The sequence below is a fragment of the Drosophila takahashii genome, chromosome X (assembly GCF_030179915.1).
Source record: "Drosophila takahashii strain IR98-3 E-12201 chromosome X, DtakHiC1v2, whole genome shotgun sequence".
NCBI classification, from domain to species: domain Eukaryota; kingdom Metazoa; phylum Arthropoda; class Insecta; order Diptera; family Drosophilidae; genus Drosophila; species Drosophila takahashii.
In genome coordinates, this window is record NC_091683.1 from 1,288,281 (window position 1) to 1,305,069 (window position 16,789).

General features: G+C 46.1%; 6 protein-coding genes across 9 annotated transcripts; 5 read left to right on the forward strand and 1 right to left on the reverse strand.

The window, feature by feature from the left end:
- Positions 1 to 581: 581 nt before the first annotated feature.
- On the forward strand, positions 582 to 1,909 carry LOC108063915 (mitochondrial tRNA-specific 2-thiouridylase 1). The gene has a single exon (XM_017151201.3). The coding sequence runs from the start codon at positions 642 to 644 to the stop codon at positions 1,797 to 1,799; it is 1,158 nt and encodes a 385-aa protein (XP_017006690.2). The 5' UTR covers positions 582 to 641; the 3' UTR covers positions 1,800 to 1,909.
- A 39-nt stretch (positions 1,910 to 1,948) lies between these two features.
- On the reverse strand, positions 1,949 to 4,605 carry Cdc45 (cell division cycle protein 45). Its single transcript, XM_017151200.3, has 2 exons — positions 3,479 to 4,605; positions 1,949 to 3,017 (listed from the first exon to the last, which is right to left on the reverse strand). Exons 1-2 carry the CDS (start codon positions 4,399 to 4,401, stop codon positions 2,201 to 2,203), a joined length of 1,740 nt encoding a protein of 579 aa, XP_017006689.2. The 5' UTR covers positions 4,402 to 4,605; the 3' UTR covers positions 1,949 to 2,200.
- Positions 4,606 to 5,337: 732 nt separating this feature from the next.
- Positions 5,338 to 6,045, forward strand: Rpp21 (ribonuclease P protein subunit Rpp21). The gene is made up of 2 exons (XM_017151221.3): positions 5,338 to 5,604; positions 5,667 to 6,045. The coding sequence occupies exons 1-2, from the start codon at positions 5,429 to 5,431 to the stop codon at positions 6,043 to 6,045; spliced, it is 555 nt and encodes a 184-aa protein (XP_017006710.2). The 5' UTR covers positions 5,338 to 5,428.
- Positions 6,046 to 6,121: 76 nt separating this feature from the next.
- On the forward strand, positions 6,122 to 7,815 carry LOC108063933 (gamma-butyrobetaine dioxygenase). Its single transcript, XM_017151219.3, has 2 exons — positions 6,122 to 6,696; positions 7,126 to 7,815. Exons 1-2 carry the CDS (start codon positions 6,122 to 6,124, stop codon positions 7,757 to 7,759), a joined length of 1,209 nt encoding a protein of 402 aa, XP_017006708.2. The 3' UTR covers positions 7,760 to 7,815.
- A 522-nt stretch (positions 7,816 to 8,337) lies between these two features.
- su(w[a]) (suppressor of white-apricot) lies at positions 8,338 to 14,249 on the forward strand. 4 transcript variants are annotated; one of them, XM_017151109.3, is made up of 8 exons: positions 8,343 to 8,947; positions 9,803 to 9,975; positions 10,983 to 11,176; positions 11,585 to 12,310; positions 12,366 to 12,693; positions 12,764 to 13,015; positions 13,082 to 13,210; positions 13,278 to 14,249. In XM_017151109.3, exons 1-8 carry the CDS (start codon positions 8,625 to 8,627, stop codon positions 14,156 to 14,158), a joined length of 3,006 nt encoding a protein of 1,001 aa, XP_017006598.2. In that variant the 5' UTR covers positions 8,343 to 8,624; the 3' UTR covers positions 14,159 to 14,249. The 4 variants fall into 4 exon arrangements, 3 of the variants coding, with proteins under 3 accessions (XP_017006601.2, XP_017006598.2, XP_070074362.1); XM_070218261.1 differs by lacking the exon at positions 9,803 to 9,975 and having other exon boundaries at positions 8,348 to 8,480; XR_011419595.1 differs by lacking the exons at positions 11,585 to 12,310; positions 12,366 to 12,693; positions 12,764 to 13,015; positions 13,082 to 13,210; positions 13,278 to 14,249 and adding an exon at positions 10,508 to 10,674 and having other exon boundaries at positions 8,338 to 8,947; positions 10,983 to 11,120.
- Positions 14,250 to 14,628: 379 nt separating this feature from the next.
- Positions 14,629 to 15,129, forward strand: LOC108063855 (chymotrypsin-elastase inhibitor ixodidin). Its single transcript, XM_017151116.3, has 2 exons — positions 14,629 to 14,794; positions 14,851 to 15,129. Exons 1-2 carry the CDS (start codon positions 14,713 to 14,715, stop codon positions 15,051 to 15,053), a joined length of 285 nt encoding a protein of 94 aa, XP_017006605.1. The 5' UTR covers positions 14,629 to 14,712; the 3' UTR covers positions 15,054 to 15,129.
- The last annotated feature ends 1,660 nt before the right edge of the window (positions 15,130 to 16,789 follow it).

Here is a 16,789-nt window from a genome sequence, read left to right on the forward strand (position 1 = left end):
AACAATTGGCATTTAAACCTAAACATTTTTTAATTTTGTAAATTTTGCAAAAAATTATGATGGTACCCCTTATCGAAAATGCGAAAATTGGGTCGAATATTAATTTTCTCAAATCAGTCAAAAAGTGCACTGATATTAATTATAGGGTTGTAAGCTGCACAAAACAGTGCGCCTTTTTGATTTGGGACCATTTTTGTCCAAACTACAGCAAAAAATCCATTTAAAAAAATCAAATTTTTACCAAAAATCGAGATCCTGATTTTTCACCCCGAAAAGAAACAGTATTTTTGTCAGAACAATGGAAATAATGGTCCAAATATGGAATGTCATACATCGTTGAACTCGTAATAAAATTCACAAATTGTCTTTAAATCTCGACATTTTAATTTTTTGACATTTTTTGCAAAAAATCATGATACCCCTTATCAAAAATGCGAAAATTGGGTCAAAAATTAGTTTTCTCAAATCAGCCGGAAATTGCGCTGATATTAATATTTAGGTTGTAAGCTGCACAAAACACGAATACAATATACCCTTTTACTCTACGAGTAAGGGGTATAATCAGCTGTTTCTCCCGGGAAAACCAGCTGATTGCCCCAACGTACAGTTGTTAAATTTAAAATCACAGTTCGGAGCTCCAAATGATTCGCAAGGTGGTGGTGGGCGTGTCGGGGGGCGTGGACAGCGCCGTCAGCGCCCACCTGTTGGCGGAGCGGGGCTACCAGGTGCTCGGCGTCTTCATGCGCAACTGGGACGAGATGGACGAAGTGGGTCGCTGCAGCGGGGAGGCGGATCTCCGGGACGCGGAGTGGGCGTGTCGCCGCCTCGGCGTGGAGCTGCGCCAGGTGAACTATGTGCGCGAGTACTGGACGTCGGTGTTCAGCCAGTTCCTGGATGACTACCAGCAGGGCTTGACCCCGAATCCGGACATCCTGTGCAATCGTCACATCAAATTCGACCTCTTCCACCGTCACGCCATCGGGAATTTAGGCTACGATGCGGTGGCCACCGGTCACTACGCCCGCAACAGCTGGGGCAACTTTCTGGAGCGGATTACCCCCGAAAGCGAAGCCCGTTTGCTCATACCCGCCGACACCTTCAAGGATCAGACCTTCTTTCTGGCCGGGATTCCCCAGCGGGCCCTCCAACGCACCATGTTCCCGCTGGGCGACCTGCACAAGAGCCAGGTGAAGCAATTGGCTGGGAAGATTGGCCTACAGCGGCTGGCCGAGAAGAAGGAGAGCACGGGCATTTGTTTCGTGGGCAAGCGCAATTTCAAGGATTTCATAAAGGAGTACATCTCGTCCAGGAGAGGACCCTTCCTGGACATCGACAGTGGTGATATAGTGGGCCACCACGAGGGCATTCATCAGTGGACGGTGGGCCAGCGCTGCCGCCTCAGTTCCTACCGGCAGCCCTACTTTGTGGCCCGCAAGGATGCCAAGATCAATGCCATCTATGTGGCCTCGGGTCACGATCATCCCGCCCTGCTTAGCAACCGCATAAACATCGATCCGCCCAACTGGCTGTGCGAGGAGTCCAGGAGGAGGCTGGTCGAGGAGAGAAGCCTGCGATGTCGCTTCCGTTTCCAGCACACCAAGCCATTGGTGGGTTGTCAATTGAAGATGGGAGCACCAGGTAGTGACTATCTAGTCCAGTTAGATGCTCCTTTGAGAGCCATTACTCCCGGACAATATGCTGTATTCTATGACGAGACGGCCTGCCTAGGTTCAGCCCGCATTCTCAGCGCAGATCCTCTAGAGAAACGGGAACGCGAGGTGCTCAAAACTGCCGTGTGACAAAGAAGAATCAATGCAAGATAAGCATGTGACCGCATTATAAAATAAGTAAATATTGTAAATTATTTAAGTAAACTTATTGTACATAACACACTTTCTGAATAAACCTAAGCTAAAATAGCTTCAAATCCAACAAAACACTCTTTCAATTCCATTGTAAACACTTTAAACATATACTTATATTTATTCTAGGTCAGATTTACAAATAGTTTTAGTCGAAAAAAATGGGCATTCCTTAAAGCTACATATAAAATATTCTTGTGGTCCTGGGCGCAATTTCGAATCAAAGTCAATAACACAATTATAGTCGCACATAAATAGGGTTTCGCTTAAGGTCTAGGCATTAAAAACTAGCTTATATGATTGAGCAGGGATGTGTGGATAGATAGCAGGTGAATGAATCATGTGAGCAGCACGGTGAGCGCGTCCAGGAAGCGGGTGAGGTCGCTCTGGCGCAGCTGCACCACCGCAGGCTCGAAGAAATCCTGCAGCAGGGCAACGCCCGACTTTTGAGCGGCCTGCTCGAAGGCCTTGCCAAAGAAATTCCTCGGCGAATCCTCCCGAACAGGAGCAATCCCCACCAGCAGGCACATGCCCTGCGCCGCGTCCAACGGGCAGCTGGCTATTAGGGGCAAATCCGGTGCCTGTCGCGCCCTACTCGTCGCCACATGGCCGCGCAGCAGGAAGCGGGCGAGCAGACCCAAGGCATAGGGATACGAGAAGAAGGCGTGCTCCTCCTGCAGAACGTAGTAGAAGAAGGAGCCTGCGGAGTGCACCTGGCGTGCCTCCAAACTGCTCTGCACCTGCCGAAAGACGGCGGCATGCAGGAGCTTGGCCTGATCAATTCCAGCGGTTAGGAGCTGCTTGTGCTGGCGACTCAGCGAGTCGGAGGCCTCCAGGAAGCAATCCTCCGGCGTCTTGTGCTTCTTCACCGACTCCATGATGGCCAGCAGAGCGTAGACATAGTCCGCTGCCGCATAGCGACTGCGGTAGCCGTAGCTCAGGGTGAAGGTGCCGTACACAATGTCCGGTATGTCGTACTTCTCGGCCAGCCGCTCGACCATCGAGTAGAACTCCTTGCGCAGCACCAGGTCCATGGCTCCGTAGGTTTGCCTAGCATGCACCAGCGGCAGTCCCATCTCGAGGAGCAGTTCGTGGAGTCTCTTCTCGCCTCGCAGCGTCCACAGTTTCAGCTGGCAGGAGGCGTAGCGGGAATATCTGAAGGGGAATTTATGTTTTAATATATAGATTAAAGTATATATGATGTGTAAATCTGGGTTCGGAAATTGACACGCATGTTAGAAACATAAAAAATTGTATTTTTTACACAATGTGTTATTAGCACGACGTGTTTTTTACACACTGTGTTTTTAACACAAATGAAAATTACATTTTACTGACATTAACGAGTCTTATATGTTAGTTTGAACCATTTCAAAGCAAATATATGAATTCTTATACTCTAGAAAACCGCGCATTTTTCATTTCAACATATAATTCAGACACTTTAATGTCAAAAACTCATTGTGTTAAACACACGCCGTGTAAAAAACGCGTCGTGTAAATAAGACAAATGACAAGTGTGTGTTATTTATGTTTCTAACATATGTAAGATACAATTTTTTACACAAGTTTTTTACAGTGTGTGTTGTTTTTTCCGAACCCTGTAGTATAAATACCTCATGGACTCCGTGACAGGCCAGTGGCGGTACAAAACCAGGTGCAAATCATTCTCGAAGGTGATTTTCGAGGCACTCATCGTATTCTGGTCATTCGTCTTGTTCGTTAGCCGCGACACATGCGACTGGATTTGCTCTAGTTCTAAAGTGTAAGCACCACTCTCGATCTTCCCGAGGAGTAGTTGCTCAGTGCAGCCCACGATGGCCCACCAGAGGAGGTCCATGTTGTCCTTGCTCAGCTTCCAGGCGAGCTCGAAGAGCATCAGGGCGGCCGACCTCCCATAGTAGCTGAACTGGGTGTACTCGAACATGATCCTGTCGCGCTCCGATTCCCATTGCCGGCGGGCGCGCTGCTTGAGGATGCGCTGCTCGTGCCGCTCCAGGCGGCTGAGTTTGTGAGAGCTGCTCCTGGGAGCCGCCTGATCCTCCTGATCCGATTCCCCGGCGCCGCTGTCGTTGTTCCGCTGATCCTCCTGGTCCGAGGTTTCATCCTCTTCATCTTCCTCCCCCTCGGAGTCGTAGAAAATGGTCTCGAAGGAGGGGATGTTCTCCTCCAGCGAGGCATCGCCCAGGATGCAAACCTGGCGATCGCTGTAGATGTTGCAAACGTCCAGCGGGCGGTGCGAGTCGCAGATGAAGAAGGTCACGTCCTCGGCGGGCTGCAGCAGCTCCACGATGTCCACGCAGCCGCCGCAGTTGACCAGCACCACGTACTTGACGTCGCCCTGGTGCTCCCCGTAGGCCCGCTTCAGCCCAGTGACGCCCATGATGGGCACCACCGTGTAGAGCATGTGGTCGTACTTGAACAGCGCCTGCAGGATGCGGCTGGCGCAGATGGCGTCGATGTCGTAGTTGACCACGATCAGGATGCGCTTGCCCACCAGCTGGCGGTAGAAGTCGTTGCGCAGATCTTGTACGAACATGGTGGATGTGGATTTGGATCAGGAATGAGCAGGAATCTTTCAATCTTTCGGTGTGTGTGGCTTCTAGATGACCGGGTTGCGCTGCATTTTGCGGCGATTTGTGCAATTTTACTGCTGCACCTTTCCCAACAATCCAATTGCAATTTGCAATTCGCAAATCCGAAATCCAATCGAATCAAAAACGCGGGAAAAACAGCTGGTTATCCGAATTAGAGGTGGGAGAAGTTTTATGATATTCGATAATTAGCAATGTTTTTAGAGGTGGGAGAAGTAGCAATGTTTATATTATTGATGTTTATATTAGGGGGATTCCCTAAACTGTTGAATTGCTGAATTGTTGAAAATTCAACAAAAAATTTCAGCAATTAAGGGAACGACCCAAAATGGTTCCTGTTGAATTTTCAAACAGCTGTTATTTGTTGAAAAATTTCACGGAACTTAAAGCATGTAAAATTTGATTAATTATTGCTAGTTACTGTCTAAAAGTCTTACCAAGGTAAAAAGAACCACAAATATGCTTTCTAAGTTGATTTTAAAATAAATAATGCGTACTGGTGATACTAAAATGTTACAGAGTTGCCACGACTTTTTAAAAAAGGTGACAACTCTGGCTTTTCAGCAATTCAACAAAATTTTCAGCAGCCCCGAGGCTGATGAATTGCTGAAATTTCTGAAAGTTGACTTTGTATGGAACAGCTGATTAACAGCTGACCAAAATTCAACAATTCAGCAATTCAACAGTTTAGGGAATCCCCCTATTATAAACTCCATTAAATGATCTTTATTTTTTATTTGTTTTAAATATTTAAATTTTATTTTTTAAATATTTTAAATTCGCGACATTCGATTTATTGTTTCTTACCCCCAAACCAAAAGTCAGTATATTTTGGCGCGCCAGAAACGGTCATACTGCTACTGCATGTGTTTGAAAAAAAACACACTTTTTCCTTTTCCCAACAATTTGCAATTTAAAACGTTTAATTTTATAAAACTTATCAAAGTTTGTGTGCAAAAGTGAACCTGTAACATGAGCAAGGACAACAACAACAAGAACAAGAAGCTGCTGGCCCAGCGACACATCTCCTCGCGGATGAACTTCCTCTTCCAGGCGTCGCATTTAATGGCCAACAAAGATCAGAGTAAACTAGCTGCTTACTACGGGAAACTCTGCCGAAATGTGGGCACCAAGGCGGTGATGCACATGTGAGTTTGGCCAGGGGCCTTTACTTGATCCCTTAGTTAATCCTTCAACTGATTTCCTGCAGGGCTCCTGCTCTAAAACGCTCTCTTTGCCGGCGCTGCTCGCTTCCGCTGCTTCCTGGCGTGAATACGGAGCTGCAGGTGGCCAGGGAATCCAGGGAACCCAAGGAACCTCCTCAGGAGATCCCACCCTCCAATGGGGAAGCCAAGAAGCCCAAGAAGAAGCGCCATCGCAGGCAGCGCAAGAAGGGAAGCTCCCAAGAGTGCAGAAATCCCTCATCGCCGCCAGAAAACCCAGCAGAAACAGAACGAATCTCTCTCTACTTGGAGTGCTCACTCTGCCAGAGCCGCCGAAGCTTTCCGGCCGGCGAGAACCAAAGAGATTGCTGGCTAGAGCAGCCACAATCCCTGGTGCAAGTGGTCTCTCTGCCCGGAGAAAGATAAGCCGGAGCTTTGCCTTATCAGCAGCGCAGTTCTTTGCCTCTACCATCGCCTGTTTTGTCCGTCAGTTGAGCCCGGAATGCTGAGCTGTAGAAAACAACTAATTTCACGGCTGCTCCGCCGACAAGCGAGCACTTTGGCTCGCGGAGGCTATGTGGAGGTACAGGAAGAGCAGGGTCAGCCTCTCAAATACCCACAAGTTTGGCTGAGGGACAACTGCCAGTGTGCCGAGTGCTTTCATGCCGCCACCAGGGCCAGAAAAAGTCACTGGGAGCGTGGACCAATTAATCAAAAGGTCTCCCAAGTGGCCTACAACCAGGAGAAGAAGCAGTTGGAGATTCTCTGGCAGGATAAGCACAAGAGCTCCTTCGATTTGGCCTGGCTAAGGGAGAGGGACTTTGGTGAGGCGGCCAGGGAGCGCTACTTGTCGGAGGTTTACAAGCCACGAGCAGAAATCTGGGGAAAATCAGAGTTCGAGGCTGTGCGGCGGGAGTTCCAGTACGAGGATGTCATCCAGAAGGATGCAGTGCTTAAGGATTGGCTGGAGGCACTGGCCATCCAGGGATTCGCCATTCTGAAAGGCGCTCCCAACGATGTGAATGTGGCCCGGCATTTGGCCAACAGGATTGGCTACATAAAGCGCACCACCTACGGGTAATTATTACAGTCAAACAGCACTCATTTCGGAGACTCCAATGGTATATAACTGATAGCCGAGAGCTCTTGGTCATTATCTATCTACCAATCTAACTTATCGGCTGATTATTACAGCCAGAATCAGCAGTTTTGGTTTACCTTTTGGTTTTTGGCCAGGTGTCCACCATTAGCTTGCTCTTTCTGTGCTCTTGATAAAGATTTCCAGATAGTAATTGCTTTGGTAGACAAGTTCAGAGTAGAGAGTATCGATATTTTCGATATTTTCACTATATGGCTTCGATAAATTCGATGATTTCAATGAAACAAATATTAAATATCGAAAAATATCAAAATTTCGATATTTTTTCAAGATCTAAGTCAACGGCTCTTCAACTTCCCCCCTTTTTTCGATTATAACTCAACCATCCCGCCTTCTGCTTCCCCTAGCGACGTTTTCGAGGTGAAATCCAAGCCAAATGCCGGGAACTACGCCTATTTGATGACTCCTCTGCCGCTGCACACGGACATGCCGTACTACGAGTACAAGGCGGGCATCAACATCCTGCACACCCTCGTCCAGTCGTCATCCAAAGGAGGAGCTAATACCCTCACCGATGGCTTTAATGTGGCTTCGCGGCTCCGGAAAGACTTTCCAGAGGACTTTGAGGTACTGCGAACGGTGCCGGTGAATTGGTTTGACATCGGACACGATGGCGATCAGGCCCAGCCCTTCCACAGCCTGTGGCGATCGCCGGTGATCTGTCTGGATGTGGACGGCGCGATCACGAGGATCAATCAGAACACCACCAAGCGAGACAGCCGCTTCTCTGTTTCCATGGACGAGGCCATCGCGTGGTATCGCGCCTACGATAGATTCCTGGAGTTGGCCCAATCGGAGGCCGTGGAGTTCAAGACCCAGGCGGGCGATGTCTTTGTGTTTAACAACCTGCGCATGCTGCACGGCCGAACGGCCTACGAGGATGCGCCGGGCAACAAGCGGCACTTGGTGGGCGCCTATGTCGACTGGGACATTATCTACTCCAAGCTGCGAACTCTCAAGTTCCCAAACGCCAAGGACTAAGTTTATAAGCCGCTGTAATATATAATAAAAATAATGTATAACCTTTGAACTGTAAAGTTGCAAGGTAAAGAAATGTCAACCTCTGTCGTGTGGTTATTTAATAAGACTCGGTTTTCTTTAGGGATTCCATATTTTAATCGTATTTATAAATACAAATTTTGTTCAATTGCCCTTAAAATATAAATATGAACAAATTTGATTCTTTTGTTCTAAATATAAATGCAAATGCGTCTTTTTCTTTTATTTAGTGTTTAATATTAACAATTTAACAATGTATGGATTAGTAAATAAATAATTAAGTTTAAAAATTCAAAAAGAAAACTTTAACCGCTATAGGGACTATCGATATATATATTCGATATATCCCAATATCAACGTGATTTGGTATTTAAAGGCTGTTTCGATAAAATCGTATGTGTTTGTGTAAAACTTACGTAAACTAACGAATAAAAAAACTAAATATTAAATATTTGAATTATTTAAATAGAAAAACGCACTTGAAACTTGATAATTATTAATAATTACATTATAAACAGGAATGGTATTTTCTGGTATTTATTCCCATGCCGGATGGTATTTTCTCTCTCGCATCGGTACGGTCACGCTGCACCTCTAGCATTTTTATTTCGCACGCAAAATAAAAATAATGGAAAGAAATTGACCAAATCCGGCCGTAAAATGCGATCCTCCAGATCCTAGATCCCCGAAATCTTGGTACAAAGTGAGTGGGCAGCGACACAGCGAGAGAGAGTGGGAGAAAGAGAGCTAGTGAGAGTGAGAGGGAGTGCAGTGTCCCGAGCACTCGATTTGGATTCCAGAAAGGATTTGGATTTGGATTTGGATTTGCATTACTTTCTGCTGCGAAATGATGCCCTACAATGTGCGAAATGCCGGCGGCGGAAGCGTTGGCGGAATCCTTCGGCGCACGGGCCACGCTTCCAGTTCCAGTTCCAATCTAATCCTGAGCAATGGCAACGGAGGCACGGGAATGGGAGGAACAGTGGGAACGGCAGGAGGTTCCTCCTCCTCCGCCTCTTTGAACCTGGAAAACCACCGACAAACGCCGCTGGAACTGCTCGTCTTTGGCTACGCCTGCAAGATTTTCCGGGACGACGAGAAGGCGCGGGAAATGGACCACGGCAAGCAGCTAATTCCCTGGATGGGCGATGTAAATCTCAAGATAGACAGGTTAATAATTGGAACTAACCCCGAGCAAATAATTATACGATTAATCAGTACGCACACACTGCTACACCACACAGACACACATACTCATGTCCCGTTAGGACCACATTCATCTAAACAGCAGCGGTCAAGTTACTAGCAGCGGCGTTTTAAAAATCCATAAATAGCCAAAACAATTTCGAAAAATTTAAAAATCATTAGTACTCAGCTTAAATTTTTAAAAACTACTTTTTAAAAAATTCCAAATTTTATAAGTGATTTTCATCTGCTTAATGATAGAACATATTTCAATGCTAGCTGTATTTTGACTTATAGACGACCGATCCGTTCACACACTACCCACATACACACTCATTCCACCCACAAACACCACCCCACACACACAAACACACCATTGTAATAACAGCTCTTTTCAGTGCTTCTCAAAATGTAATCTCTATCCATATACAATTTGAAAAACTGTAATTCTTTGACCATTTTAAATGTAAACCGATTAACTTTTTAGCCACCGGAGCGGTATGTATATGAACGATCTCTAGCCTTAAAAAAAACCTAATCTAATCTGAAACTGCATTATATATATATATATATATATGATATACCTTATATGACTCTATGAATATTGTGTAAAAATGCGCGAGAGTGTGCGAAGCAAATGGGGACTCTGTGTAGTAGGGAGGTTCCGAAAGGAACCGCCCCGCCCCTCCGTTTGTTTCGCCCGCCCCTTTTCGCGCCGCGCCCCTGCAATTGCCACGCCCACTGATAATGCTCATCTCTCTCCTCTCTGTTTATATTTCTCTGCTTGCTTTCTTTCGGCTCCATGAAAACTGTGATTACCCTACGATTACGAATACCCAGATACGATGTGCGTGGCGCCCTCTGCGAACTGGCGCCCCACGAGGCGCCACCTGGCGGCTATGGCAACCGTTTGGAGTACTTGACCGCCGAGGAGCAGCGCGCCGAGCAACTTTGCGAGGAGGAGCGCTACCTGTTCCTCTACAACAACGAGGAGGAGCTGCGACTGCGCCAAGGTGAGTGCCACGGCGATCTGGTAATACCTTCAGATCCAACGATCCGGAGGTTTGGGGGTGTCGATATAGGGATCGAGATCTAGGGATCCATATCTAGTGATATATATCTAGGGATCTATATCTGGCAATCTATATCTAGGGATCTATATCAAGAGATAAATCTCTAGGGATCTATACCTAGGGATATATATCTAGGCATCTATATCTAGAGATATATTTCCAGGGATCTATATCTAGAGATCTATATCAAGGGATATATATCTAGGGATCTATATTTAGAGATCTATATCTAGGGATCTATATCTGGGGATCCGTTACAACTTGGCTAAAAATGTATCATTAATTTTAGTAATTGTCCCTGGACAGATTGTAAATTAAAATAATAAACCATTCCGTTTGGTCTAAAATCTACACTCAAAAATCTCTTCTCAAAATCAAATCAAATAATATCATAAATATATAATAAATATCATAACGATCGATGTCGACACCCCTAATCCCAAACTCCTCAAATTGTGAATTGTATTACTAGTACTGCAATTATCAAGAATCGATCAAACCCAAATCGCAAACCGAAAATATTGAATATTGAATCGAATCAAGTCAGTACCAATCAAATCAAAACCAACCACCGATAAAGAAACCACCACCGACATCCCCCACGATATTTCCAGAGAGATTCGTCCTTTCTTGGAGCAGGTAAATACGAAATCCTCACCAGCTGACAGATTAAATCGTTTCTTTCAGGTTAAATTAGCCTGTAGTCCAGAGATCCCAAGGAACCCAGTGAATGCCCAGTGAAAAATAAACAAAATATCGTTATCCAGCTAGCCCCCTCCCTCTCTCTCTCTTTCTCTATGTCTCTCTCGTTCGCATCAACTCCTCGAATACGTTTCTCTCGCTCTGATTCGAATAAAATATGTTGATTTAACACCTCCGTGTACTAAAGTCGCACCATTCGATGTGTTCTCTGCTCTTATTTTGGCCCGATTATGCGTATCCTGCAGAGGAGGACCTCAAGCGGCTGCAGCAGGAGACCTCCGGCGGCAACTACAGCCAGGTGGGCTTCCAGTACGATGGCCAGTCCGCGGCCTCAGCCTCCACGGCGCCCTCGCAGCTCTCGCCGACCTCCGAGGAGAACGAGCTGCCCTTCGTCCTGCCCTACACGCTGATGATGGTGCCTCCGTTGGGCATGCAGCTGGTGAGTCCAAGATCTATGAAAAAATACCATGAGAAAATTAAAAGAATAAGTGTGGAATGCGACATACGAAAGTTTGCTATTTTTCGATATTTAATTTGTGTTTTCCTTCAAAACATAGTTATATCAAATCCAAATAGTCAAAATATCGAAATTTTCAAGCTTAGACCGATATTTCATTTGTGTTTTCCCTCAAAACATCGATAATATCGAATCAATATTGTCAAAATATCGAAAATATCGAAAATATCGATAATTTTCAAACTTTAGACCGCAGGCATGCTTTGTGTCTTTACAATATACATATCTGATATAGACTTACTCACTATTTACTGGTTAAATCTATATTAATCCCCCATATTATTATGATCTTAACATGTCATTTAATTCCCACAATTATTACAATTTCAGCCGGAAACGATGAAGCAGCACGCCATTATTGAGAAGACAGCTCGCTTCATCGCCACCCAGGGTGCCCAGATGGAGATCCTGATCAAGGCGAAGCAGGCGAACAACAACCAATTCGATTTCCTCACCCAGGGTGGCCACTTGCAGCCGTACTACCGTCACCTTTTGGCCGCCATCAAGGCAGCGAAATTCCCGCCCGCTCCGGAGGCCACGTTGGATCAGCAGCAGCAGCAGACTGGCCAGGACCAGGAATCGAATCCATCAACGAACGATGTACATGGCGAGGACGGAGCGGGCGGAGGAAGGAGGAACAGCAACCAAGTGGTCATCACGGTGCCCACTATTAAGTACAAACCCTCGGCGAACTGCGCCTACACCCAGCTAATTAGCAAGATCAAGGGCGTTCCCCTGCAGGCTGTTTTGCTGGAGGACGAGTCGAGTAATCCCGGGAATTCGCAGCACTCGGGCACGGATTCACCCACGCCCAGCTGCCGATCCGAAGGTCACAACAGCCAGGGCGGCGGGGAATTCACGCCCGTGCTGCTGCAGTACAACGGGAGTACCTTCACCCATGAGACGGAGACGCCGCAGGATGACAACGAGAACAACAGTCGCGAGCCGCCGCAGGTGGAGCTGCTTAAGAACACGAGTGCCCTGGCCCTGGCCCAAAACTATAGTTCCGAAAGCGATGATGAAGAGGAGGAGGAGCCGGAAAAGGAACCCGAAAAGGTAGGTTAACCGTCCAGCACCTCGTAAAATCCTAAACTTTATCTTATTCACACAGAAACCCGAGCCCGTCTTGACCTTTCCCGTTCCGGAGGAGAGTCTGCGGCACATAATCGACAAGACGGCCACGTATGTGATCAAGAACGGACGGCAATTCGAGGAGACGCTGCGCACGAAGAGCGTGGAGCGGTTTAGTTTCCTGCTGCCGGCGAATGAGTTCTATGCCTACTACTTGTACAAGGTGACCGGCGATGTGGATGCGGCATCCAAGGAGGAGAAGACTCGCAAAGCGGCCGCCGTGGCAGCTGCCCTGATGTCCAAGAAGGGACTCAGCTTTGGCGGAGCGGCAGCTGCTGCTCTAGGAACTGGCAACAATCTGGATAAGGGTGAGGGTCTCTAGGTGGAACTTAGAATAAGGAAAAAATATTAATTAATTTGTATTGCATTTCGTTTTAGCTCCTGTAAGTTTCTCCATTCGCGCTCGGGATGAGCATGGTCCATTGCAACCCACTCTTCCGCAGGAGACCAGCGACGAGGAGGCCAGTTCGATGGCCGGTGGCGGCGGGGAGCAAGTGCGTCCGGGCATGCCGGATAGTGTGCAGCGGGCCATCAAGCAGGTGGAGACGCAATTGTTGGCCAGGACCGCCGGTCAGAAGTCGTCAGCCGCCCCATCCTCGTGTTCCTCGCCGCAAAAAGAGCAGCGACAAGGTGAGATATTTACGAAATACTCTTTAATCAACTTTTATATAATCGAATTATGTTATAACCTATCAGCTGAGGAGCGCGTAAAGGACAAACTGGCGCAAATCGCCCGCGAGAAGCTGAACGGAATGATTTCCCGCGAGAAACAATTGCAATTGGAGCGAAAACGCAAGGCCATGGCCTTTCTCAATCAGATCAAAGGTACGTCTACCAAAGTATATCCTAATCTTCTTGCGAATAATAACATACCATCATTTTATTTAACAAGGTGAGGGTGCCACTGTGGGTTCAGCGGTGACCGGTACTGCTCCTAATCCTCCAGAGGCTGCGGCAGGTGCTTCGCAATCGGCAGGCGGTGAAAGTGACAATGAGTCCAACGACGAATCGGTTCGATCCATACCCATCACATTCTTTGGACCCGACGACGATGACGAGGTGGGAGATGATGATCAGAAGGAGCCTGAGGTGAGACTCGAAAGGAGAGCGAAGGAGGATGAGGAGGACGACGACGAAGAGGACGAGGATGACGATGGCGATCTGGAGAAGTACAATCTGCTAAACGATGATAGCACAAACACCTTCACCAGCAAACCCGCACCTTCGCTCGTGGCTCCTCCTCCTCCTGCCGCTGCTTCCGCCGTCCCCGCCCCTGCCGTTCTTCTCTCCGACGACGACGACGTCCAGCTGGTGGCCACGTCCTCCTCCTCGCGATCCTCCCGGTCGCGTCCCCGTAAAATGCCCCGCCGGAGCATGAGTCGCAGCCGGAATGGTCGCAGCAGAAGTCGCAGTGCCAGCAGTGCTTCCAGTCGAGAATCCTCCCACCGACGGCGCCAGAAAAGCAGCAAACCTTCCAAGGAGCCATCATCCTCGATCGCGGCCCGAAAATCCCAGTCGCAGTCAACGCAGCGAAGAAAAGGAAGCCCAAAGAAGAGGAGGCGCAGCAGGAGTAGAAGCCGATCAAGGAGCCACCGACGGAGTAGAAGCAGAAGCAGCATATCACGCACCAATAGGCGGAGCAGATCGCGTAGCTACTCCGGCGGAAGTCGGGAGGCGGAACAGCGACACCGGCAGCAGCAGCAGAGGCGCCGCACGCCCACCAAGAAGTCGCACAAGCGGCACAAGCGACGCAGGCGCAGCAGCTCCCCCTGATGATCCAGATCCAAATCCACCTCCACATTTCAAAGTTTTTTGTAGTTCACAAGTTGTATCAAATAAACCACCAACATATTTTTGTAAACAAGCGCGGTGTGGTTACCCTAAACCAGTTGGGAATACCCCTGCTTTTGCAAAGTCGTCGACTAGGGGATGACCATTATATGTAATATTTATAAGTTATGTAGTGAAATTTAATGTAATGTCGAGCTTGGCTCGAACTAAAATCTGATATCTTAGCGAAGTGAAGTAGAGATATTATAATTTATAATATTATTATATTATATATTATATTATTATGTACTTCAATCTCGGGGAATTTAAGTTAGACAAGCTCGACTGTTTATTATTTGTATACCTACTTATGTTTAAGTATGATTTCTTTTCTGTTGGTTAAGAGATTTAGTTGTGTAAGCCCTTGGATCTAGGTGTAGATCAGTTTCACAATACTCTATATACCCTGCCTACTCATCATCCCAAGTAGTGGGTATAAAAACCCGGTGGCAGTGAGCTCATCGGTTTAGTTTGCTGTGGATGCTCCACAAGTTCTCATGATGTTGTTCCACTCGAATTATTTACTGCTGATCAGCTGCTGCTGCCTGGTTCTTACGGTCACAGCGCAGATTCCCATCAGTAAGTGCAGGGAATCTCAACCATTTATTTTTGATTTTATTTTGATTAATTTTTAGCGCCCCGAGAATGTGCGGAAAACGAGACTTTCCTGGCCTGCGGTCCCAGTTGCCAAACGGAATGTGCCACGCTGGGAAAACCCTGCCTGATTAATCACATCCGATGTCCCGATGGATGCTATTGCAACAAGGGATTCGCCAGGAATTCAGGGGGCCGGTGCATTCCCATCGCCAAGTGCAACAAAGGCGGTTACGGAAAGTAGAAGCGGTTATCAAGAAATACATGGCTAATTAAAAACCACTGAAAACTTGAAGACAATAAAATTCAATGGGATGATAGCGCGGCATTGATAATGATAATTGGGCCACATCGTGACTTGAATTGATGAATCGGCATCTGGTTTTGGAGTTCAGATGAGAGTTGAAACTGGAATCTTCACAGGTGTTTTTACTCTTCATATTTCCCATTATCACTTAATCATTTTGTTGTATTATTTATTTTAATTTCATGAGCTTTTATGATCAAAGTTCAAAATGGAGTGGAGAATGTTGTTGATTTGAATCAAGAGAGCAAGCTTAAGCAAAATCAAATGAAAAGTCTGAGGGTAAGCAGAGCTCAATTGTTATCTCTTCGATTAAAGCTTATAACTTGCGATTTTCAGAGAATGTAGCGGTAATATTATATATAATATCGGGTTATAAGTCAAGAACAAAAGAAAAAACTATTAGGAGCACAAAGAAATGTGGTAAGTGGGCACTAATCAAAGTAAGTTGGTATATTGAAATGTGACATTTTTTTAAATTGTAGCCCCCAAAAGTGTGTTATTAAAACTGTGATATTACATGCGATGACTAATGCGATGATCTATGAAGTGATCACGAAAACTAAGAGTAGGAGAAGAGGAATATAATTTAAGCAAGATTTCCAAATTAAAATAACACATGGGTGAGTGATAATAATCTCCTATTATATCTTAAGTTATGTATACAAGAAACCACGTGCTGTCAGTGGAAAATGGTAGCTTAAAGCTGGAATTGAACTTGGTAAATCATAGCAGAAATAGGGCGTGGGGATATCAAGGAGCAGGATTTTCAAATCCCGTTACCTAAGCCGCGTAACGGAATCGAACGACCACCGATGACAACAAGCTGAATGCAAAATGTAAATGTAAATGTTTGCCGTCATCGAGTCGAAAATGTTGGCAGGCGCCCAAACCAAACGTTAATAAACTCCCTGTCGATGGGGTCGATTTACATAGGCAAACAGTCGAGTCCACCTACCACTCCCACACTATTCACCGTGCAATTTTGGCGACCGCGTGCGGTGAAAACTGAAAACATAACTCTCTTACGACTTTTAGTTGCCCTTAAAAAGGATACAAAATAACAAAATCATTTTGAGCCTCAGGTTTAACAGAATACTTGCATAGGTGTGTTTAAATTTAACTGGTCGTTTTTTTACCAATTTAATCTTTGAATTACTTCGAATTTCGTATTTTTATTTAGTTTAATATGTTTAACCGTTTTGGTTACCCAATTTATAGTTGTAGATAAGTTGGCTAGGTTGTTGTTATACTTTAAAAATCTTCTGATACCATTACGATTTAAAACCTATTCTCTGTGTCATAACATCCATACTTATGGGGGAGCTTATGTAGGCTGGATTTTTGGGGTCATAGTATCAGAGTATCAAAAGAGCTGAAAAAACGTTCGTTTGGTTTTTGGATTTGCAATGCAAACATGTGTGTGAGTTTCCCTGCCCCACAGCCCTTTTTTTGTTGTTGTTTGTTTGTCAAAGACGCTGAGAAATATTTCCTCAAATTCATTGAATTCCGCATGGAGAGGGGGGAAAAAGAAATGGAGCGGGAAGCAAAAGAAAAGCGCCCGCTGTGCGGACCTGCGGAAATTCAAACGGAATCAAAGTGAAAAGTTCGGCGAAAAATCATCGACACACGCGCGACGGGTGTATGAATGAATACGATGAATGTGCGATATGTGT